Source organism: Mus caroli, chromosome 12, assembly GCF_900094665.2.
Source record: "Mus caroli chromosome 12, CAROLI_EIJ_v1.1, whole genome shotgun sequence".
Classification (NCBI taxonomy): domain Eukaryota; kingdom Metazoa; phylum Chordata; class Mammalia; order Rodentia; family Muridae; genus Mus; species Mus caroli.
The window spans coordinates 32,386,866-32,411,972 of NC_034581.1; the positions used below are offsets into that span (position 1 = coordinate 32,386,866).

A 25,107-nucleotide genomic window follows, 5' to 3' on the forward strand; every position below is an offset into this window, starting at 1 on the left:
TTTTTTTTTTTTTCTTAGCTACAAGAGAACTATAAGCCCCCTCACTATGGGCATGAATGAAGCTGGGCCTTCCTACACGCAGGAGAAAAACTCCCCAGAAGAAACAGATGTTCTCACAAAAGCGCCTTTTTAATTTATTTTTTTTAGGAAAATAACTGTTTTGCGTTAAACTGTAATTTGCATAGCATTATCCTCCTACAAGAGAACAGCCCACTTTTGTTTCATTCCATAATCAATTACTTCAGTAGTGCCTGCCAAACTCTTAACACTTTCACATTTTTCGCACAAGCCCCTTTCTGTTGCAGCATTCTTGACTTTGAAATTATTCATTGTCTTTTGGACAATGAATGCCTTTCTTTAAAAACAGATATTTTATTATTTATGTGTATGCTTGCCCATGTGCGTGTGCGTATGTCCAAGGTCAGAGAGTGTAGGGTGGCCTGGAACTGTGGCTACAGGCAGTGGTGAGAGGCTGGGAAAGGAACTCTGGTTTTCCGCCAGAGCAGCAAGTGCTCCTAGCCAGTGAGCTATCTCCCCTAGAATGTCTTAAAAACGTGACTAAGATGAATACCCCAGAAGGACTCCTGCCCTGTCTTTGCCTATTTTATTTCATTAGGGAGGGTACTGCTCTGTTGTTCAGGCTGGCCTGGAAGTATGTAGCCCAAGCTGGCCTTGAACTTGCACTGACCCTTAGGCTTCAGCCTCCTGACCAGCTCCACAGACCCAAGGCGGTAACAGTTTAGGTTTTTTGTTTGTGGGGGAAGGGTGGGGAATGGGGAAATGGGAAATTTCTGACTTCTACTTTCTTTACTGGCTGGCATTTTATCTCCAAGGGCAAAAGGGCAAAATGATGTGTTATTCACACAAAGAGCAGCCTCTGAGCTGGGAAAAAAGGTTTGGATCTAATCAATTTCAAGGTATCCACAATCTGCAAGTAGAAGTCAAATGCCCATATATAATAGGTGTGCACGTTCTTCTTCTAATTCCTTATAGTGAACATGTACTTTAAAAACATCATTGCTGGGCAGTATGAGCACACACATGCGCACGTGCATGCACACGCGCACACACGCACGCGCACAAACACACTCTTACATGGAGGGCAGACAGTCTTTCTCCCTGTTTGTTGTGTGTTGTGTTCCCTTTCTTTTCCATCACACATGCGGTAAGCGCTAAGTACCTTCTTTGACTAAGCTGTCCGTGAAGAGACTGGTGAGGATGGTGGCTGGGAGGGTCCCATTGCCCAGCAGGATCCCAGACAGCATTGCCAACTTTGTCTGCTCTGCTTCAGAAAATGCTTTAAGGAAGAGGAGAAGCTGCAGGTGAAAAAGAGAGACAGAAAGAAACACATTATGTATGAACCCAGACAACAAGGTAGGAAGATAAATGACAATGCAATGAAGTCATCCACCCATGCCTAGGTATGAAGTAGGTCACCATATAGTGAGTGCAGTTAGCAGATTCTGGAAACACATGTTCAATCATAAATGATAGTGTAGAAAGGAATGCTGTCTGACACAGTCCTTTCCTGTGGGTTCATACACATGTAGCTACAAATAGTCACGATAAGGGACATTTGGGGAACGGTGTGTATACACGATGCACTCTTAGCTATGTACATGGAGAAGAGGAAGCACACAACAAACATGTTTTCTGAGATATACTGACTTTCACATCCTCCCCCACCCCCACAGGGCAATCACTTCCTCACCATGGCATATATTTTTGCAAAGAATAACATTTTATTTTTTTTAAATTGATTTACATGTAAATGTGGTGTGTGTGTATATATATATATATATATATATATATATATATATATATATATACTGGTGTCTGGAAGGCTGGAAGAAGGTAGGTGTCAGGCACTGGAACTCGAGTTGCACGTTGTTGTAAGTCACCTGATATGAGGGCTAGGAGTTAACCTCCAGCCCTTTGCAAGAGCAGCAAGTATTCTAACTGCTGAGTCATAGGTCTCATCCTCCAGCCATAAGAATAGAACTTTTTGAAACACAAAACATAGCAGAAAAGGAGTCTGCAGGAAGACCTTTGAGGGAGAAGAGCTGTCTACATTTTTACAACACCAGAATCAAACACATGATTTCTTGGATCATGGTTTAACCACTATCTTTGGTAAGGAGGCAATGGGAGATATGAGATAAAGGAATTTCTAAATAGAATTTGAAAAGACTCGACTTTAGGAGGGGGAGATGTGTGCACCCCAATACTTCAAACCTTAACATTTTAGAGCACGAGAGAGGGTTACTTAGAAAGTCTGAAACAAGTCAAAGCAAAGGGGATTTTATGTCCCTCTTCACCGTGACTTTTAAGTCCTCAGAGCTGTGGGCTGTGGTCCTCCCTTCCCCAAGTCTCCTCTGCTTTGTGCTATGACTAAATTTTCTCAATGTCATCATTTCTCAGGTATGATGCCAAGATTCCTCAGGGGACCCCAATCCCAGCAGAGACTTGACTGAGTTTTCATCACTCAACACCAACGCAAAGTTCCCGTTATTAACATAGCTTTGTTTTAACATGCGGGTGACATGATTCTCTAACCAGCTCTGTAACATTGGTAGGACACACTAACTCCCCATCCCTGGCATCCCCTCCCATCTCTGAGAGAGATGTCATTCCTTAGGTATTTACACTGAGTGGAAGAAGCTTAATGAGAGCCTTTGACTTCTATTCTGTGTCTAGTAAGCCCTAAACAAACAAAAGACATCACCTCATGCCAGAAAGTAAGAGGGTTAAAGTTAAAAATTCTCTGTGTGTATGCGTTATCTCTGTGTGTGTCTGTGTCTGCCTGTCTGCCTGTCTGTCTCTCTCTCTCTGTGGGTATGTGGTTTGTTTTTTAGATATGGTCTTGTTTTGCAGCCCATGTTGACTCCAAGTTCAGTATTCTTCTTCCTTAGATCCTTGAATTTACCTTTTTCATTTCATCTTCAAATGCCTTTTCCAAATACTTGTATCTCCTGATGAGTTTATTGAAGACCTAAATATAAAGCAGAATCATTGAATTATGCAAATAATTTTAAAGGTCACAGACAGAAGGGTGGAAATCTACCATAGATCTACAATAATAACAAGATAAATGTACTCATACTAAGACATGAGAACCAGAAGCACTTCAGAAGAGGTACCATGACCCCAGGAAAAATAAGATCAAATCCATACATAGGATACAGCAAACTGAAGAATAGAAACAGGGGCTGGAGACATAGATCCAAGGTTAAGAGTGCTTGCTGCGTTTTCAGAGGACTGAGTTGAATTCACAGCATCCATGTTGGGACGCTCAAAAGCGCCTGTAGCTCTATAGAGGAATGGAAATGTTTCTGGTCTTAAAGGGCTCCTGCACTTGTACATATATCCTTACACAAACACATAAAATAAACACATTAAAAACCACAAATACAATCTAAAATGAAAAAAATTTAAAAGAAACAATAAACAAATGTCGGTGAAAATAAAATAGGATTTATAACCCTCCACATACAGACCTTGAATATGTCTGAAACAGAGGGGTTACAAATAAAATCACTGAGCCAGTGACATGGGCGAGAGAGCAGAGTTCAGGGCACACTACTATCCAGATGGATCACAAACATGTTTTTGGTAGATGAACAAAAAACATAATCTACTTAGCTATGAAGAATGATTGGCCTCACAATCCCTACTGTACACGAATGATCCTTTCACTGAACCAGGAATCTTGTAAGTCCTGATTATCTTTAGTAACCATAGATATGTCTGAACCCAGTTGTTGCTGTCTCTAATATCCATATAACATACTTCTAACATTTTGTTGTGCTTCTTCATATAACTAAGAAGACCAAGAACAACTGTCTAAAATCACCTCAGGTTTTCAGTCACCATACTATGAAAGGGTTTGCCAAGTAAATGTATATAGCTTATATAAAATTAATTTCCAACTCAAACACTCTTTTTATTTGATTTTTTTCTTCTGCCTGAGCACCCCCACTGGCTAGCGTTTTCTATCAATCTATAAATAAGCAACAATTTAAAAGCCCAAACACAGACCAGAAGATCTTTGGTTTTATAAAAAATTATACATCCATCCTTCTTTCTGTGTGAGTGTACAAATATTATTATACTCATGTGAAGTCCTGAGGAAAACTTTTGAGAATTGCTTCTTTCCTTCTGCCAAATGAGTCCAAGGGATTGAACTCAGATCATCAGGTTCACTGCAGTTGTCTTTACCTCGAGTCATCAGAACCCCAAAAGATCTTCCTTCATATCAAATATGAAAAATGGACTCACTTGCTTAAAGACACCAGCCTACTAAGACAGGATAAAAAGGCAAACTGTACTAAATCTTATGACTTCCAGTTTTGTTTCGTTTTAATCTGTTTTCATTGGAATTCAAATAATGATCTGCAGCAATTTGATGCTGAAAATTCAATTCTATGGTAGACAATGGACTGGCAATTAGGTACCAACGAAATCAGACTTAGGAATTATGAAGCTTCTAGCTGTGGCTGTGCAATAAGCCGCACATTGGGGATTTGAAGTCAGCCTGGGCTATGAGACCCAGCCCCAAATCAATGAGATGAGCTATGGAACTGAGTGTTAGTATTTAAACCTATGCCTTCTCGAGTGTTTATCGCTCTTATATACACAGTAGCAACAAAGACATCTAAAGGACAGACCAGTGTCTGAGCAATTTATTCCTGTCTGCTTAATCTTCTGCTTCATGAAAAAAAAAAAAATCTTTTTCCCTATTTTGGTAGTAAAGCTAGTGCAAGCCATGTAAATCCATGTTCTCCACTGAGTCACACTGCCAGATCAGACTTTTGAAGAGTCCATCCATATAGAACCAGAATAGAAATAGTAGGTCTAGTTATCTGTATTTGTAGCTGATGGCTCCCCAACCTTTCACTGGGCCTTAAAATTCACTATTTTTTTTTTAAAACTAAGCTAATGTGGGCAAACTAACACTCTATAATTTGATTTAATATTGCCCTAAAACGCAGTGAATTTGAACATACTTGCAAACATTTAATGGAGATTTGTTTCTTCTCCTTTGAAATGTCTCTATGCATCCTTCCTTAGAAAGCATAAGTTATCTCCTTTTATTATTGACTCATGAATCTCTCATAGGTGTTATGCTATACAAGTATCTTTTCAACTCTTATTCAATTTTGAGACTGGGTCCAATGAAATCCTTACTGGTCAACTCCCTATGTCGCTGAGGATGCCTTTGAATTTCTGATCTGCCCATGTCTACCTCCACAGTGCTGAGACTGCACGTGTGTTCCAGGTGTCCACCCACTTTATGCAGTGCCAGGCGATCAAGCCTGGGCTATATGCACGCTAGGCAAGTACTCTACCAGCCAAATTACACTCATAGCCCCTTCTTACTCTTTATGATCTTTAAAAAATTGGTTTGTTTTATTTTTGTGTATTAGTGTTTTGCCTGTATGTATGTATGTCTGTGCATCATGTGCATGCTGGTACCCTAGAGGCCAGGAGGGGTCGTCTGAGTCCCTGGGACTTGAGTTGTAAGCTGTCACATGGGTGCTGAAAATTAAACCCAGGTCTTGTAGAAGAGTAGCCAGTGGTCTTGACCACTGTGCAATCTCTCCAGCCCTCTTCATTTTCTTTAATTGGTGCATAGTGTGTATTCTGTTAATATCAACCATAAAACTTTCCATTGAGTTTTACATCAATTTCCCTCCTTAGTATTATTATAAGAAATACTGTGATGATAATCACAGTAGTTGCTCTTTCATACATGCTCAAGTATGGCCACAAGATGTCTTAAGACCAAGAAGTAAAAACAATGGGCCAAAGGGAATAGGCAACCTTGGTATGATAAGAAGGAGCAAAACTGTTTTCTCCAAAAAATTAAGATGGCTGTGCAGCGAAAATCCAGCTGCAGTCGGCACCTGAAGTCTTGTAGATGAGGGGACAAAGCTGTGGTACTTTTAATGCTTTCTGTTCCACTAGGAATGCAACTGTGTATTTGCCCACATTTAAGACTCCATCTGGCCCTGTTATTGGGAGCTCTTTCCCTGCCACTTCGTTCAAGGCCTTGGGATCCAACACCCTGGCATTCTTTCCAAGCCAGATACTACCTGAGCATAGTTTCGGATGGTTTCATGATCTTCATTTGCTGAAAACACACAGTGGTTGGTCATCTTGGTCTTGTCACCATCGTCTATGCGTGTTCCTCCAGGGGCTATGAAGACAAATTATTACAGTTAGGACGCAGTGGAGGGACAACGCCAAAATATGAAGAGAGGAACAAGGAAAACCCTGAGGAGTAGATGTAAAAAATCCCATTGGATGCGCATGTATCAATCAAGACAGGTTCCAATCAGGACAATCCAAATAAGCTGCTCCACATCATACACTGACCACACCTGCTCCATGTCCCAGCCTTCACTAGATTCTGGCGTTATAAACCTATTCTTTCCAAAGTGGGTACTTAACCATGAAAACTAACTTCTATCCAGTGAAATGAATTCCATTATTCACAGTGGCACTTCTGCTGCTTCCCACATTGGGCCATAACTTTTTAAAGACTGGTAAATGCCTTGCTGGACTTCGTTCACGCAACTGTAGGATTATACAGACTCAACTCTTTGTTTTCGTATTACTTTTTTCAGTTACTTATATATGTGTCTCTGTGCACACATGAGTGCTGATAACCACAGAGACAGAAGAGGATGTCAGATCCCGTGAAGCTCAAGTTATTAATCATTGAGCTAACTCTTAGTGCAAGATCCAACTTTATAGATGACGAGTCTGCTGGAGTGGGTTATTCGTCCCAACTGTGGTGTCAACCATATTAACCAATTCTTATGGACATTTTTGACTTTTATTGAGGGCGCAGGAATGTTTCTAAAACCATTTCCTCTTTCATTAACACAATTTCCCATATGTGATTAATAGTCTGTACTGACGCCTTGAACTTGTTCTTAGTCATCAAGTACCTGCATTGGTTGGAACAGTATTTTATTCTCTTATTTGTTTTGCTAGAAGAATTGGACTGGAACCAGAGTGCCTTTTGATGAGAGTTCAATTTCCAGGTTCCCGTAAGTTGTAACAATGGCTCCCATAAGCACTGATTGACTTCAAGGGCAGGATCAGAGCATTAAGCATTTCTGTTTTTCACTGCTATTTCATTTTGGTTAAGAGGGGTTTGAGTGGCCCATGTTCGAGTGATGCCTCTCCTATAAGCATATAGTTTTACAATAAGCTATTGTGCTCTGCACCTTGGGTACAGCAATGAGGAGACTGGCGTTATCTCCTTATCAGTCCCTTGCTAAATTTGTGTGCTTTAGCTTTTAATTTGTGATTGGGTGAAAAGGTCACACAGCCAGTTTTGTTACTGGACGTAGGCAAATGAGAATTTCTTGCTTACAGACTCTTTTAGAATCGAGCAAATGGTTTTATAAGTAAAGTTATTTTAGAGAAGTAGGCTCTTGAAAGAATCTATTTTCCTTAGGTCAACCTATGTACCCAGTGTACATTAATTAATGAACACAACCACCTGGAACAACATTATATTAAGATGTTAATCTTCTCAAACCTCTGGACTAATTTTTCTTTCATGGTAAAAATGACAGAACTGGACAATCTGACCTTGATGCTACAGACTTTTCCCTGAGGAGGGAAATGTTTTAAAAATTGCATTCTTTCACACACACACCAGATACACTTGTCACACACTGATGTATACTTGCATTTAAACTGTTTTTTTTTTCTGTTTCTTTTCATCAAATTAGAAGCACGCATTAACTGCTACTTCTACGTTTTGGAACACCACTACTTTTCAAGGTAGTAGAAGCAAAAGAAAATAGATCCCTTGTTGTGAGGTTTTCTCAAGATAGGGGTAAAAGAGAAAAGAAAAGTATTTTTTGAGGAAAGGCTAAGAACAATAGGAAAACTCTTTGGTATGAAGGAAATTCCTGCCCAACTGGTTGTTTAACAAAGGATTCACATTGAAGGAAGGAACTTGTCTTAGTTCATCAATTATACCATAAATCTGGTTTTAAAGTCATCTGGGGTTGTACACCTGGACTAACTATGCCCAAGATTTTGCCCTACTTTCCTGCCTGCTGTATGTATTGACACAGTGTGAAGGATGACATTTGGGCTGCAGAGCTACACTGGCTATTGATTGTAATTAAGCCCTCAAGAGAGTCATCGATGGTCTGTGGGCAGATACTTCAACACCTTTGCAGGGCCAGTGGGGAGGAGTGAAAGAGTGGTGGAAAGGAACATCTAGCAATCTAGTAAGAGGGGAAGGAAATAAAAACAGCAACAAAGACAGTAGGGTTAAGAGAGCTGCCAGGAGGCCACTGACAACTCAGAATACATCATACAGTTGTGATACGAGAACTTGAATTGTCTATGCAAAGGAGCTGCCCGCATGAGCAGTTATAATGGCATGGTTCCACAGGACCAAGCAACACAGTGATGTGTGACACACTTGCTGACCATTATTGCTGCCAGTGTAATGATAAAATTCACGATAACCAGTGAATACTAAAAGTCATGCTAGAACATTCTGTAATATTAATTTAGAAAATAGCAATTGTTAATTTAATTGACAAGATCTAAAAAAAAAAAAAAGACAGATGGAAGTAAAGACCCATGATTTACATACAGCGAAATGTTAACTACAACATTCTCCTCATCTGCTAAGATCCTTACTATCATCTAGCCTTTAATTCCTTGACGCTTTGCTAATTAAACAGAGCAGGACACAGGATTTGTGTCCACAGACACTGGAGCTCAATATTCTTTAACACTGCTGGGCTGTATTCAAATCACCACCAATGTAATATTCATGGAGGTGAAAGGCACAATATGCTGCTTAGTAACCATAAATTAACATGTATAACAACACCCCCCCCACACACACACACACATTTACCATACTATATATAGCTTTCTTGGATTCTACACTGACGAATGATGTGTATAAATGGTAACACAAAATTCAGTATGTAGTGAAAGTTGGCAGTGTATAACATGGCCTGGTGATGTCTGGGGCCACGGTCCATACCAGAGCATGTAAACAGAGTTCACAAGAGGCTTTAAATCAAACAGGAGGAATGCATTTGCCCTATCGCAAGGCAGATTGGCTTGGCCAATGTTTCTCAGCTGGAAGCACAGGCAGCACCTGAGGCAGACACTTTGCATTTGCAGTGCATCTACCATCTCAGCGGTGTACCCACTTGCCCCTCACTTCCACAGATTTGCAAATCTCTTCTTGTTCTAAATGGTATACAGCTACAATGGAAATCAACTATAGAAACTTAGATCTAAAAGGGCTGGAGAGAGAGTTCAGTTGTTATAAAGACCAGAACTTAAGAGTTCCAGAAGCTACATAAAATACCCAGTGGCTATTAAGAAAACGGGAACATGGGATTCCCTAGAGCAAGTGAGCTAGCCAGTGTCGTCATCTGAGCAAGCTTTGGTTTTGACTGAGACCTCGCTTGTCTCACTGAGTAACTTGGAAGAGCTATAAAGGATGATTCCTAACCTTGGGCTTTCATATGCATGTGCATGTAGAGAAAAAAAAAAAAAAAAAAAAAAAAAAAGAAAAGCTACCATTTGATATCTGAATTCATTGAGTACACAGGAAAGATATAAAAGACTTAAGCAAATACTCAAAGATACAGCCTTCTATAGACACTTTGGATTGCGAACACGTGAAGCAGGTGGCTTTTGGTTTAAGTAGTGGCCATGTCCTAATGTCAACAGCAACTCTTAGTTCTATGCTCTATGAACCAGCCATCATTTTAAACCAGCATTGGAAAACAAAGATATACATACCATACTAATGACATGTAATCAGAGTTCCAATGGGCAACGGCTTTAAGTTCTAAAAAGGCTGACTGTGTGATTACACATATTAGAAATACCTGCACAAATTAAAACTGATAAAGCTCCCACTTATGTATCCAATAAGATGAAGCAATTCTTTGGATATTACAATGTAAAGTATATCACTGATGCACCACTCAATCCTACAGGACAAGCGGTTATAAAAAGAGCCAATTGTGCCTCAGAAGAGAAGCTTATTAAACACAAAAGGAGAGTAAAAACCTAAATAATGCTTTGTTAACAATTTTCTTAATAAGTTAGGCTACAATAGCAGCTGAGAGACACTCGGTTATTGAAAAAACCTGAGGAACTAAGCCAATTAATATACTCTAAGGATGTGTACATTAGAATGGAAAACTGCAATAGTTTTAAGATGGGGATATATGCTTATATATCTACAGGGAATGAAAAAATAATCTGGATAGCAGCCAAACTTATAAAGACCAGGGAAAATCTCTTATCAGTTGGAACATGAATGTCTTCACAAAGCAAATAGCCTAGGTGATTCACAGACAGTCTGTTACCGATTTCTCCAAAAGAATGCATGCAACTTCAAAAGGGCTAGCCTGAGTCATCAGTCACACAAAGACTGGATCATGCTTCTACAGGACAGACAACACAGAGACTGGAGAAACAAATGCTACACTTAGCTTTTTTTTTTTTTTTCAGACTATTTTCCCTTTCCCTTTGGGCCCCAAACACAAATTCTTCTTCCCAACTCAGCAGGAAACAATTCTAAAAAGATTGTCCTCCCGATCCCTTAAGTTGGGGTGGACAGTTTTGTTCATTTGATGTGTTAAGGTTGTTAGCATCTGGAGTGGTGGGTTGTTTTGTTTAGTTACTATATATTGGTAGAAATTTAAGGTTGTTTTGTGGGATAACTGCTTCTCTGGTACATAGGCTGTTTGTTTAAGGTGTGAGGTGAAGTCTTAGTTTTCTGGTTCTTATAATTACGTCTAATGTGTGTAGATTGCTAATGTTAGAGAAAAAGACAATTTTTAAACAGAAAGGGGGCTATGAAGTAGAAATTTCTTGTATTTTTTGAGACTCAGTTGTGTCATAATGTTTTTCTGGAGACTGTCTTATGAGAGAATGTTTTGCTGATGCAGACACGTTGGAGGATGTTTTGAAGAATAAACACGTGGTGCTTTTCTGGAAGCTACCTGGAAAGGGGGCATGTGGTGTTTGATGTTTGGAGGGTAGAAGTGTAACCTAACCGACAGTGGATGATGCTGTGTGGCACTGGTTCGTCTTGCCACTCTTTGCTGGTCTTCACTGAGGATGCTGTACCATTGGTTCGCCTGTCTTCTTTGCTGATCATGTTGTGAATTTGTAGGAAGAAACACACCAAAGAACTTCTTGTGATATTCCAGCTTGTGACAAGCAGCTTTTTGCTGCTTCTGTGGATTTGGGCTAGTTGGCAGAGCCTTGCAGTTTCTGGATCTAACAGCCATTGCTGATTCGTGAGTAGTGTTTGTGAGTGGATCGAGCTACTGCTGTTGATTCATGTGAACTGACTGCTGGTATCCTACAACGCAGATTAGAATTGCCCCCCAAAAACCAGGTCCATATGCCCCTTTGTGCTATTAACCTTTTCTTTCCACTACCTCTGGTGAGTGGTGGACTTGAAGGGAAGGTTAAAGCCTTTATCCTTATTAAAGTAGGTTTTGAAAAATGTAAGCCTATACTACATTAAAACCATTCTAAATTGTAATCTAGGTAAAAATTATAGATTTTTTTTTACCAAATATAATTAATATAAACTTCCAAAGATTCTATCTTAAGAGGAAATATGACAATAGAATTGAAATTCATGTACACTATAAGAAAATGCCAAACCGTGTGGCTTACCAAGCATGCTGCCAGCCACCAGGATATCAAAGAGTGTGTCTGCATAGCGACGGTAATCTAATCGTGAGCCAGTAGAATCCAAAAATTTGGCTACAGCTTCAAGGTCATCACCAGCTTCATTAAGCCCCTGGACAAGTGTATCCCTGAAGACTGTGGGTTCGAATTTCTCTTTTTCATCTGAAATAATAAATAAAATGATTTCATGAGCATATGTGTTTATCCATATAGCCTGGAAAGAAACTGGCCATGTAAATTTCTATGATCTAAAACACCTGTTATACATTTATTCAAACAAATTGAATAGCTCTGTACAACAAGGCCACCTAGCATTTCAAGTATCTCACACATATTAACTCTAACAATTATTCATTTATGTCATCATTTGTAGGCTAGGCTAATAATGTTTGTAATCTATAAGTCTAATCATGGGAAAAATTATGACAACTAAAACTTAAATTATTGCTTTGTCAAAGATAAAGAAATGAAACAGAGAATCACCAGACTGTAGAAGAAGAAAACAGACAAGACAGAGATGGATGGAGATATCTCATGTATAAGACAAACTACCCTGGACCATGAGCAAAGAACCCTGAATATGAGAAACTAGATGTGTGATGCATACACAGGGCAGGTACTGTCTCTGTCCTCAGAACATGACATTCAGTGTTGAAAATTGCAAAGGTGTTTTGTTGTATGTGCAAGGATATTATATCTATTAATATTTTGCTAGCATCCAAAGCATAACATTAAAATACTTATTCATTGAATAAGACAATGAGATACTGTTTCAGAGTCCTGCAATCTTTTGAATGGATTCTCTAGTTATTGAAATCTCTTCCAAGATCACATATCCTCTAGACTCTGGAAAACAGTGTTGTAAACTCATGCAGAAGAGGTAAATAATGAGGTAGTGCTATGACTAAGCTCAGTTTTAATACTGTAGGTCATCTGAAAGGACTGCAGAGATGTAAGAAAAAACAGATATTATTCAGCTGATGTTCCCAGTGCACACTGAAGAGGCAGGCATAGAATAACACACAGGCACACAATGAACGACATCATGACCTAATGTGGTGAACTGTATCTATCATTGTGGAGATGTGGCATTGTGTGGCTGGGAAAGTGGTATGGGAGATGAAGAATATGATAAATATTTCCTGAGTGACAGTGAGCTCTTGGAATAACAAATGATGGAAAAGTGAAGAACTCGATGGGACAATTGAAAGAGAAAGCTGAAAGTTATCTGCCAGAAGAAACTAGACAAAAAGGTGAACAAGCTAGAGAATCTTACTTAGTCCAAAGACAAGGAAGAGGGTGGAGCTGCCAAATGATAAACTAGTACAGTAAAGAAGATAGCAAACCCCCAAGCCAATTGAAATTACTTTTTAAATTTCCAGAAAGTTTTTTTTAAAAAAAAAACAAAATTAAAGAATGAGTTTTTAGTTGAAAAGGGTTACGAACATACCACACTTAAATTGGATGCACTTGAACTTTAGAAGACCAGAAACAAATCAACCACCTGAAATTTCTGGGGCATCACAAACCAAAGCCAAGTCACACAGAAAGTATCAAGAAATGGAATCACATGAGCTGTTCAATAAATCATGAACAATTTGGGTTCAAAACTAGTATCTTCAAAAATTTGGCTAAAACCAAATTCCAACCTAGAGTCCCAATGCTCAGCCAAACCAGAATTCTTCAAGGACAAGATATATTGAAACTTTCAAACCCTAAGAAGTGTGGGGTAACTACAGGCTGAGCCACGACATACTACAAAGGAAGGAAGAGACACATGAGAAGGAAATAACACAGGTGTAGACAGTGGACAGTCCAGCTTCAAGGTGACAGCTCAAAGCTGAGGAACAACGCAATGTGACCACGAGAGCTCTTCAGTATCATAAAATGTGAGAGAAGATGAAACTTATGTACCACAATCCACCCTCCAAAATCTCAGAGATCACTGTGGAAGAGGGAGTGGACAGTACTTAAGTGCCAGAGGCAGTGGGTGACTACAAGGAGACAGTGTCTCAGGGATGCACACAGCAGAGACACACATGAATGCATCACAGCCGTGGCTGCGGCATCTTGATAAGACCCACAGAGTCCTAAATAAGAAGAAACCCAGCATGGTGAAGGGAGTTAGGTACAAAGTTCCAACCCTAACTGAGATGAAAATATCTACTAGCTGCTTGGAGAAGGGTCAGTTTCCTGTAAAAGTGTAGCTCCGATAAGCCTTCTATAACTCAGTGGAAGGCCACACATCCAAGAATGTTTGGGCAGCACAACCTGGTCTTGATGGAATTAAAAAACAGATGTAGAATATATGTGAGAGGGAAAGGGGGTATATCTGGGAAGCTGTGGGGGAGAGAGAAATGAACATGACCAAAATACATTGTATGAAATTCTTAAAGAACTCATTGAATGAGATGCATCTAGGATACAACAATTCCTTCACCATGCTACCACTGCTATCAACTCCTTAAGATAACAAAGGGGAAGTTCAGGCTGTCTATAGTTTTTTTTGTTTTTTTTTTTAAAGATTTATTTATTTATTTATTATATGTAAGTACACTGTAGCTGTCTTCAGACACTCCAGAAGAGGGCGCCAGATCTCGTTACGGATGGTTGTGAGCCACCATGTGGTTGCTGGGATTTGAACTAAGGACCTTTGGAAGAGCAGTCGGGTGCTCTTACCCACTGAGCCATCTCACCAGCCCCAGGCTGTCTAGTTTTAAGCCATAGAAAATGAAGCCAAAAATCAGAAAACTACTAAATTCATTTCATTGCAAGGTCACACAATGATACTTATACAAAGAGAAACAGAACCAAGCTGTGCTGAGAAGATCTCGTCCACAGTCATAGGAGAGGAAAGGCCAGGAGGTATACAGGTGGGTAAGTACAACGGTTGGAGGGAGCAGAGCTGAACCCTCTGCCTCTGTAATAGAAGGTAAACATCTAATACCACAAAAGGAAAGGGAAAAAAAAAAAAGGAGAAAGAGAAGGAGCAAGAGATAGCCACAGAAAAATGTGATCTGGCTTCATGGTTGTGAAATCAAAAGCACCAGCTAGAAGATTCAAAAGAGGCCCAGCTGCTATGACTACACCTCATAGAGCCCTTTGCTGAAATTACATGCTTGCATAATTCTGCTCTCATTAAAACTGTCTAGCTTGCACAGATTGGCCGCTTGTAGTTGTCTAACAGAAGAATGGGTAATAAGTACTTAACATCATTTATACTAACATCAGAACCAGCATACTAGTCAGAGTCATGGTGGCTGAGGGGGAGACACCATAAAGACAGATATAAATTAATAGCAACGGTGTTCACTATAAAACAACAGATAGAAGACTCTCTGGTGTCATAAGAAAAACATTACGGAGCCACCAACATGCAGATGGCAGCAGGAGAAAAAGTGTAATTGAGTCCTGTGTAGTGGGGGAGGGGAAAATGGTCAGAATTCTAGAGGAACAGAGTGGGCATAGACTGCAGGGTAGAGTAATCATAGCCCTGAGCTAGGGGAACCCATGGGCAAGCAGAGAAAACAACCTCTGACTCAGAATCTAACCCAAGGGTCACTCTCCCTTCTCAGGAGACAGATGTTTTCTTCCTCACAATAAGAAAAACACAGGAAATAAAAAGATTGTAGATCATTCATTAAGTCTATGACTGACTTCAGGTGAGGCCATTCTCACAATGATACAATATGCTTTGATGTTGACTCAGGTGGCAGATCGGATTGTGATAATTTGGAAATTACAAACTGAGGAACTGGGAAATACAGATCGGGGAGGGGAGGAACAACCCAAGCTGTGCCAAGAGTCCACACAGTAAGAATTATTTTTATGTAATAGACAACTTTAAACCTTGTGTTGGGGCTGACCATGGCGGTGCATGCTTGGATCTCAGCACAGGAGGGAGGCAGGCAGAGACCTAAGGCCACCAGGGTCTATAGTGTAGCCAGGATACACAGAGAAACCCCTTTTCAGAAACCAAACCAACCACTCAAGAACTTGTGCTTATCAGAAGTCCTTTATCTCTCAGCAATTTCCCAAAGGGACTGCCAAGAGAGAGGTCAAGGTACAAGACAGCTCAACATGGCTACGGATGTTTTAGTGTGATATCAATGTTCACTTTCACCTTGACAAAATCTAGAATCATCTTGGAGATGGTTCCCAGGGAATATTTTCTTCAGTGATATCTTCTGACTGGGGAGATTATGTGAGCAGCTGCTCTAAACTACCAGTGCCTCAGCTTCCACAGCATGATGGACTGTGAGCAGAATCAATCCTTAAACTGCTTGTGACAGAGTATTTTAATACAGGAAAAGCAGTGAAGACAGGGAGAAATAGTACCTGAGGGCAAATGGTCACTGAGCTTAGAAATCCTACGTTCAGGAGGTTTACTGGGATTCTTCTATCAGGGTGAAAAGTCTCTTTTGTTCACTACGGCTGTCAAGACCTGGGGATGTAGCTTAGAGATGAAGCACTCATCTCACATGTGCCCATGTGCAAGGCCCTGGCCAGGCCCAATCATTAGCTCAGGAGGGAAAGAAGATGAAAGAGAAGTCACACAGGTATGGTGACTCACGCTTGTAGTCATGAGTTTCAGCACTCAAGGAGTTGAAACTGCAAGACTGTGGCAAGTCCAAGGTCTGCTGGGACTCTATGGTGAATTCTGCTCACAGCAGGAATGAGTGAAAGTTCCATGTGTTTCAAGGGCCAGTACCGCTAGATTTAATCTGACTTCAAATTTTGGGAACCTCTTTCCTCCGGCATTTCTACCTTTTTCATGACTATTTTCTCAAAAAACCAAAACAAAGCACAAAACAGGAAACTAAAATATAAAATGTGATGTCACAATCAGTAAGGTTGTAAATGTAAGAAGCAGCCAAGCTTATCCACTGTTTTCATTTTATCATTAAAGAGGCACAGCCCTGGGGAGGACATGAGAGCCATCCAACACTGAACAGCAAACTCAATTCCACCACGGCTGCACCACAGACCTGAGGCTAGTTAGAGTTCCAGTGTAGCAGTAAGGGGAAGTAAGAGACAATTCAAACTCTTCTCAATTCTAATGATTTGATTAGAACATACACTATACAACATAACACAACACAACCTACCCCTTTTCCGGGTTTTGAACCGCTGGCCTGTTAGTACTGGCTTCTGATGCTTATTCATAAAATTACTGAAAAAGAAAAACAACATTTATATATTTTAAAATAGCATTCCAAACAACCCTACGTAGATCACAGTACATGGTCAACCGCAACCATGTGGGAATATGGCTTTTACACTACTGGCCTGGCAACATGTGAAAGTTTACCAAGAACCACTTTTGGCAAAGGTTGGGAAACAACCACCCACATCAACGTTGGCAGAAGTTAGACTTCATGCCACACTTTTGGGGAGTATATGGTGAATATCTGTGAATACTTACATGTGTATACCCTGCAGTCTAACAATTACTTTCCCCCTGCTGTCCTCACAGCTGCACTCACACACCAAGGCAAACATACATGTATGTGAAATACAGTTGTAGCATTCCACATGCATCTAGTTACGTAAATCACAACTTACCCACTGCATAGAACCTTGGCAGCCTCAGGAAAGGATGAATTAGATCTAACTCTGCTGCATCGCAGGCTCTGCTTCTATCTCTGATGATGGAGTTATGTCAAGACCCCATTTTCCCCATCATGCATTGCGTTGGGACCTCACTGACTTGTGCTTTTTGTTCCAAAAGACAAGATGAAATCTAGTTTCTGAGGCCACGTACCGGCTTCTTCTAGGTCGACTCCCCCAGCTGATCCTGTTACTTTCACTGTGCATACACTCATGCCTCCCCTGCAGAGGACTTCCTGTCTGATAGAAATGTCCCCTGCTTCCTGTGTGTGCTGACTAGTGTTCTGCTCCTTCTGACTTCAAGACCAGTCATTTTATTGTCATCTGATTGATCTAAGACCTAAAAGTCTAGGACCATTTTTAAGGCCTAAAAATTAAGCAGCATATAAGCATTTAAATGCTTACCTGGTAAGCAGCTGTGCTAACATGGGATGATGTTCAGTTGTCAATAGGTAAAAATTCTATTAAAGAATGTAAAGTGTAACTTACTTGCCTAAAAAGAGGGTAAATATGTGATTCTCATATGTAAGAAAAAATTAAATATTCATACATAAAGTTTATTCTTTAGGACCTTTTAACAATGAATAACCTGTTGGCATGAATATATACCAAAAATACCTAGACTGCTTAAGTTACAGAGGCAAAGTAAGACAGTACATGTTATTCAAACAGGCTACTGCATTTATCATCTACCATTTAAAAAAGTGTGACTTGAAGCTAATCTTGATGGCACAGGCCTATAATCCCAGCTACTTGGGAGGCTGAGGCAGGAGGATTTCCAGTTTAAGTCTTGCTTGGGATACAGAAAAAAGTTCTAGGCCAGCCTTGGCAACTAAGTGAGACTTGTCTCAAAATGAATGAATGAATAAAAAAATTAACAAGAGGGGGTGTTGCTCAGTGTTAGGGTACTAGTCACATTTGATCTTCTATACGACAAAACGTTTTTTTTTTTTTTAAATTGTGATTTGAAAATGCCTAGATTTCTTCAATTACACCACTAAATAATCAAGAAAATCTGCAGTACCCAAGCAATTATTACTTCATGAAGTTTAAAAGAGTCATTAGGAATATGAAAAAAAAAAAAGTCACTTTATAGAATAAATGTTCCTTCCTAGGGCTGGGGCTATTCCTTGGTGGTAGAACACTTGCCTGGCACACTCTTGGTCTCATGCTCCATCCCCACAGCCACCAAAACCAAACCAAACCACAATTTCCTTTCTCACCCGTCGTTCTGACGAAGTAAAAGGAACTGCAAATAAAGCAACAGATGCAGAGACACAGTCGATCGATTGTGCCACCGGCGCTGAGTTTCTAACAACTTCATCTACTGAAAGGAAGGGAGTGCTTTGAGATATAAGGATGCCAGCCTGAGAAGATGAGGACTAAGTCTAAGTCCTTAAGAGGTGCCAATAGTTACAACATCAGACTCTTCATCAGCGGCACCACCTGTTTCACGTGATGGACACTGGGTTGGAAAAGAAGCACTGCACATGGATCACTTACATCAACTGTGAGAACCACCCAGAAACCTCCCTGGTGACATTTCTCTCAGATGCACCCTTGGCCAGCAAACCTTTAATTGATGCAAAAGTGGTAACGTCTATGTCTTCCTCAACATGTCCATCGCAACCCCCACCCCCCGTAAAACACCCCCAAATGTATTATCCCTCAACTCCCAGAAATCGTTCAGAGTTCAAGTCTCATTAGAAAACATGGAAACAAAAATAAAATGAAAAAAAAAATGCAACTCTGTCAAAATGTCTTTATCTTATAAATATTTGGAAAAACTCAAGTGTGACCTTTCTCTCAAAGTTTTTGATCCAAAATACAAACCTAAGGACTTAATTAACACTGTCTTTGCACCTTATTCACATTTTTATGTCTATCAGAGAATGACCACAGAACACATCTAACTTTTAAATCAGTTCTAAGTGCTTACATTTTTCTTCACAGCCTGCTTAGGGAACTTATTGTCAACACCATCTATCTATTCTATGTGGAGAATAACTGGATGATATGGAAACATACATGTGTGTTAATACATGCCAACAAAACTGAAACAAAACCTGTCTCCCACATTCCGAGACTGAGGACGCTGGAGTATCTGTCACTGGGCTGTTACTATTTGCAGCAGAGGCACACTTCCCTCTAAATTTAGCTCTTCATGCTACAGTATAACCTGCTCCAGTGAGGGCCAGCCTGTATAAGGTCCTCGCTGAGCCCATGTGAAAATCCTGGCCTGAGAAAAGCCAGATCACTTGGAAATAGACAGAGCTCAAACCTAGAACAATATCAAAAAATGGGTAGCAAATAGTCTAGAGGACACTTAAAAGTACACCTTCTATGACTGCTTATTATTATTTAGTATTATATTTACCACACCACATTATAACCTGAAGCCAATTAACTAGACACAAAGTAGCATCGTTCTTTGCCCCACACTGGAAAACCTGGTGGGTGTGGCAGAAGCCCATTAGTAATCCTACTAATACTTTGGAGGCTGAGGTGGGGTTGGGTGGGGAGGTCACAGTTAGATGTCAGCCAGGGCTACACAGACCCTACGTCAAATGGAAAGATACACACTGTATCAAGCCAAGCCCAGATGATCTACCAAAAAGGACTTGATCCTTCCCTGCCTCTTTGAGTGAAGGATGGTTTGCCCCAGTACTTGGAGGTTTGCTCATACATTCTGGCTTTGTCTGATGTTGTTTGGTCTGGTTTAGTTTATCTCTAAATTCTGATAGCCTCCTTCCATGACGTACATACTACTGCACTATGCACACGACACATCTTCAATTTAGGACCATAAAGCAGAAGTCACCATTTTTTTTTTCCTGTAAAAGGACAGAGAAATAAATACACTCAGCTTTATGGTCTCATCTCTGTTTCAGTTGCTACGGTCTGAAGAAGCCATCTGCAAATGAGTCCTGCAAAGATGGCTCAGAGGGCAAAAGCTTTCATCTACAAAGCTGATGATGTGAGTGAGGTTGATTTCTGGAACCCATTAAGGAGGAAGAGACAGAACTGACTCCATAAAGTTGTCCTCTGGTCTCCACATATGCAGACTCACACATGTCCTTCTCTCCTGTCCCCATGTGTGCACACCTCACACACATGTGTACACAAAGACGTTAAAAATTTTAAAAGGAGAAAATATGAAAACAAATGGTTATGGCTATATGGCAGTAAAACATTACTGCCAAAGTAGGTAGTAACCCAGCTGAGACCACGTCCTCCCATGTCTGACAATGAACAATGCATTCAGTATGTCTATGTATAATAAAAGAATTGCTTTGTTTACAGTCTTTAACACAGTACCAAGTAGGTATATTTAACCACTGAACCTTTTAGTAGGAATGAATACCTAAATGTTTAATTTTATTTCATTCTCATTATTTAAAATTTAAATAATCCATCAGACTAATGGTTACCATATTAGACCATGTGATTTTTAAGACAAGTCTTATGGCTTCAAATACTTAATAAAAACATATCTGAAAAACTGTATGTTTTCTTAAATTGTGTGTATATCTGTGTGCATGAAAGAATTTGCCCAGGCCATTGGATTCCCTGGAGTTACAGGCAGTGGTGAGTCAACCGATATAGGTACTGGGACCCAAACTCAAGTCCTCTGCGAGAACAGTCCACACTATCTCCTGACCTATCTGACTATCTGCAGAATTTCTAGTTAATATTTTTCCAATAAAGTATCTTTGAGAATCATTTTGCCCAATTTTCAAAGCAATATGTTGTGGGAAAGAAAAGAAGCCTTGAAAAGAAAATTCACAAAGCAACCGCTATATGCAGTCAATACTGCTTACAATTGTGGAGGGGCCAGATTTCAGGCTTCAAATGGGTAGGAGAGCAACCTCAGCTGCAAAGCAGCAAGGCTTCCGCAAGGCTGTCACACCAGCACACAACTCAACGGAACTGTTCTCAAGGAGCACTCTGGGTTTGTTTCCAAGAGTCAACTTCTCATAAAAAAAAAAAAAAAAAAAGACACTTCACCGTTAAAGGAATTAAAATTTACTCCTTGTCATTAGTGTTTCTCGATTTTCAAACAGCTAACTATAAGAAACATCAAACCTTTAACGTAATATATTTGATATAGGAAAAACTTCCAAGTTGATGATGTATATGTACGTGTATAAAATACTGGCCTCAGAGATTTCTGAGTGTCACCTGAAAGCTAGGACCAAAGAACAAATCCATCAGTTACATAGATAGCATCTAGTTCTTAGATTAATTCTGTCCCCAGCATTGCTCAAGAATGAGTTGTTTAAGTGATATTGGGAGAGTTTAAATTCTTTTCTCTCTCCCTTATTTCATTTTTTTTTTGTGGGGAGGGGTTACTTTTAAAATTGTAATTCTGTTTCTCCTTTCCTTTTCTCCTCCCTCCAAATCCTCCCATATACCATATGTGTTCTCCACTCTACTTCAGATTTCTAGCCTCTTTTTCATTGTTATTGCACACACACACACACACACACACACACACACTCTTAAATATGACCTGTTAGGTCCATATAACGTTACTTGTGTGCATGTCTTCATGGCTGACCATTTGGGACTGGACAACTGATCGGTGTGCTCTTTCCTGGGGAGGGTGAATTTTGCCTCTCTCTGCTTTGCTCTGTTGCCTATAATTCTTAGTGTAGGGTTGAGGCCCCATGGGCTCAGTTTTCTATGTGCAGTTAGGCATGTTCATAGGAGCTCTCTCCTTCGTTCTTGTCTGGTCAGTCATGCTGGAGAGACTTCCTAGCTTCTGATGTGCATTCTTTTTATTAGTACCTTCCCATACGGCATGGCATCAGACAGAACTGAAATTTGATATGTGTTATGTATACATGGAGGTCGTCAGGGTACCCAAGAAAACCCCAGAAGATTGTAACTTTGGCAGCAGTTTCAGGAACCCAAACAATATACTTAGTATTTGTGGGGACTGTCCAGTTGTCTTGGTCCTGTCCTACCTAGAATGGTTTGAGCTTCTAGGCTGTAGGAAAAGTTTGACTATTGGGCCTTTGCCTCTGCTACTGTTTCAGTGGAGACCAAGAGGCTCAGAAGGGTATTATCATCTTAGTGTACATGGTCAACAGTTGCTCTGATCTGTCCAATTTGCAACTTTATTTACATGGGGGTGGGTGTGGGTAGACATTTAGTGGCCAGTGAATCTGGGGGCTCACAGCCACAGCACAGAGAACAGGGGAAACGTCACTGCTAGAATCTTACATTTATCCTGTAAGACAGATCATGTGCAGAGAATAATTCACAACTTGCTGGAATTGGCTCTATCTCTTCTCCACATGGGTTCTAAGGATCACACTCAGGCAGCCAGGCTCGGTGCCAAGCACCCTTACCAATGAGCTGTCTTGCTGGCTGAGACTAAGTCTTTAGAGCATGTTTTGCATGTGGACATCAGAATGAAAAAGTGGATCTTACTCAGGCCAAATACGAGGCTCTTGTAGTCCTGGTTATGCCCATGAAAGTAGGTCTGTGGAGAATCAGGCTTCTAGGGTTTCCTGGCACAATTTGCCCAGGGTGCTTTAAAGAATTGAGTTGCTTTTCTACTTTTCCACAAGACTGTTGTCTAGGAAGAAGGTTTGGAATTAGCAACACCAAGGCCACAACTTGTGTGAGGTGACAGATGACTGTGGGGCATTGGAGTCACCTGTGTAACCTATACCTGGGGGCTAGGGTCTTTCCAGTTCAAGCCAGAACAGCAGAAAGAACGGCAGGGAAACAGCTAACGGCAGGGAAACAGCTAACGGAATCTCTCAGGACAAGAGGACTATCTTTCTGCTGTGCAATCAGCTACCCCACCTCCCTTTATCACCAGAGGTTATCTATGGCCCTCTTCCTGCCTACACCTACACATAAGACAGGTTCCCGGTTGCTAAGGGAGACTCCTTGGGGCAACTGGAGATGCTGCCTTCTGCAGATGGCTCGAAGAAAGGCAGCATGTGTCCTTCACTCAGTTCTTGTCCTGTGCTCCAAGCTTTCCTCCCTCTGCCCAGACTCGATTCTTATAAATGTGGAAGGGCACCTCTAGTTAATGGTTTAGGAGGGGTTGGGGTCTAAGAACCAACCTTTTGTGTTTTCCAGCAAAATGTCACATGAAAGTTGTTTTTGTTGAAGAGATACTTTCAAGGCCTGTGAAGGTGGAGGGAACAGGCCATTTCCCATGTATGAGGGATACATATAGGGAGAGCTACTTAGGGTTAATCTGAGATCTGGGTATATGGCCAGGAGTGTAATAGCTGGGTCATTTGATAGTTGTGGCAATGCATTATGATGAAAATATCTTACATTCTAAGAGACTAGAATTTTTTTTCTGGACCTCACAGCCAGATTTAATAATACACCTTAGGGTCCCTTAAGCCTGCTGGCCTGTGGACACAGCCTGTTTATTTATCTTGTCCTCAAGAAACAACGTAACAATCAACCTTAACTTGCCTTGGATTTCCCTGTAATCAACTTTTATAACCTAAGCTAATACTTAGCTAAGCTCTTCCATACGTTATGTACTCTCTCAAACAGGCTGAAAAATGGCTTTATAAAATGAATATTGACCATAAATGTCAGGTGGGACATACAGATATTGCTTGATAAACAATGATGCTTATAATATTGGTCGTTATCTGGGTCAGTTGGGGTTAGTTAAAGTCAGTGACTTAATCCCTTGTAAAACTCTGCTAAAGATTTCTGGAAAATCTCCCTCATTCCCTCCCCATGTGGTGCTCTCTGTGCTGTCCAATAAAAAGAGAACAAAGCCCTTTGTTAGGGCGAGGTAGATAGATTGTGAAGATAGCATTCTGGCAAGTATTGATTCAGATTCATGCAACAGACAGACAGGATGATGGAAGAGAGACAGAGTGAGGCAGAGAATTTAAATCTGGGTTCCCTCTTGGTCAAATGACACCAAGGGGATTTGATTCCTTTTTTTTTTTTTTAATGAGACATCATTATTTGTGACTCTGCATTCATTATTAATGCGTTCAAATCCATTGCAAGAATGTAATACATCTGTAATACTCGTATATCTTTCCATACTGATAATTTTATATCTTATGTGATTCAAGAAGGAGGGCAGACGACAAGAAAAATATGAGATTTGAGGACAGAATTAGGGAGAGAGGAGAGGGCTGGAGAGATGGCTCCGAGGTTGTGAGTATTACTGCCATCATTAACACGAGTACCGGGGGATCTGATCCTTTTCTGGCCTCCATGGTATCTGCACACAGGTGGCTTACCTGCATGGATCACATAGACATTGAAGACATTATTTTAAAAGGGGAGATTTGGAAGTCTACTAAAGGGATGAGGGTGCTGGAGAGCCTTAGCTGGTAAAAGCACTTAACACTCTTCAGAGGACCCAGATCCAGTTCCTAGCACTCACATGGTGCCTCTTCAAACAGGTATAACTCCAGTCTCAGAGGATCTGATTCCTTCTGGCCCAGCAGGCACTGTATGCAAGTGGCACAAGGGGACATGCAGGCTAAACACTCAGATAACAAATACAAATCTTTTTTAGGGGGAGTGGTGGTTAATGGCGTCAGTCAGTTTGATTTATAGTCTATCTCTTAATAAGGGGAGAAGTTATTTTGATGGGTACATTTTGGAATATGGACTTACTAACTGGCTAACTATATAACATTTTGTAATCAAATGCATATATGTTAAAGTTTTTTTGTTTGTTTGGGTTTTGTTGTTGTTTTCTTTTTCTTTTTCTTTCTTTCTTTTTTTTTTTTTTTTTGGTTTTTCGAGTTTTTT

The 25,107-nt window shown here is 40.3% G+C and overlaps 1 protein-coding gene across 1 annotated transcript in view; it reads right to left on the bottom strand.

Annotated features, from left to right (window-relative positions):
- Positions 1–25,107, bottom strand: part of Bzw2 (basic leucine zipper and W2 domains 2) — a 59,541-nt gene that overhangs the window by 21,684 nt on the left and 12,750 nt on the right. Inside the window, exons 2-6 of the mRNA XM_021178745.2 lie at positions 16,836–16,900; positions 11,713–11,889; positions 6,096–6,199; positions 2,927–2,992; positions 1,181–1,316 (exon numbers count right to left, since the gene is read on the bottom strand). Of these exons, the coding sequence (XP_021034404.1) occupies positions 1,181–1,316; positions 2,927–2,992; positions 6,096–6,199; positions 11,713–11,889; positions 16,836–16,893 (541 nt within the window). The 5' untranslated portion in view covers positions 16,894–16,900. The remainder of the gene's footprint in view (positions 1–1,180; positions 1,317–2,926; positions 2,993–6,095; positions 6,200–11,712; positions 11,890–16,835; positions 16,901–25,107) is intronic.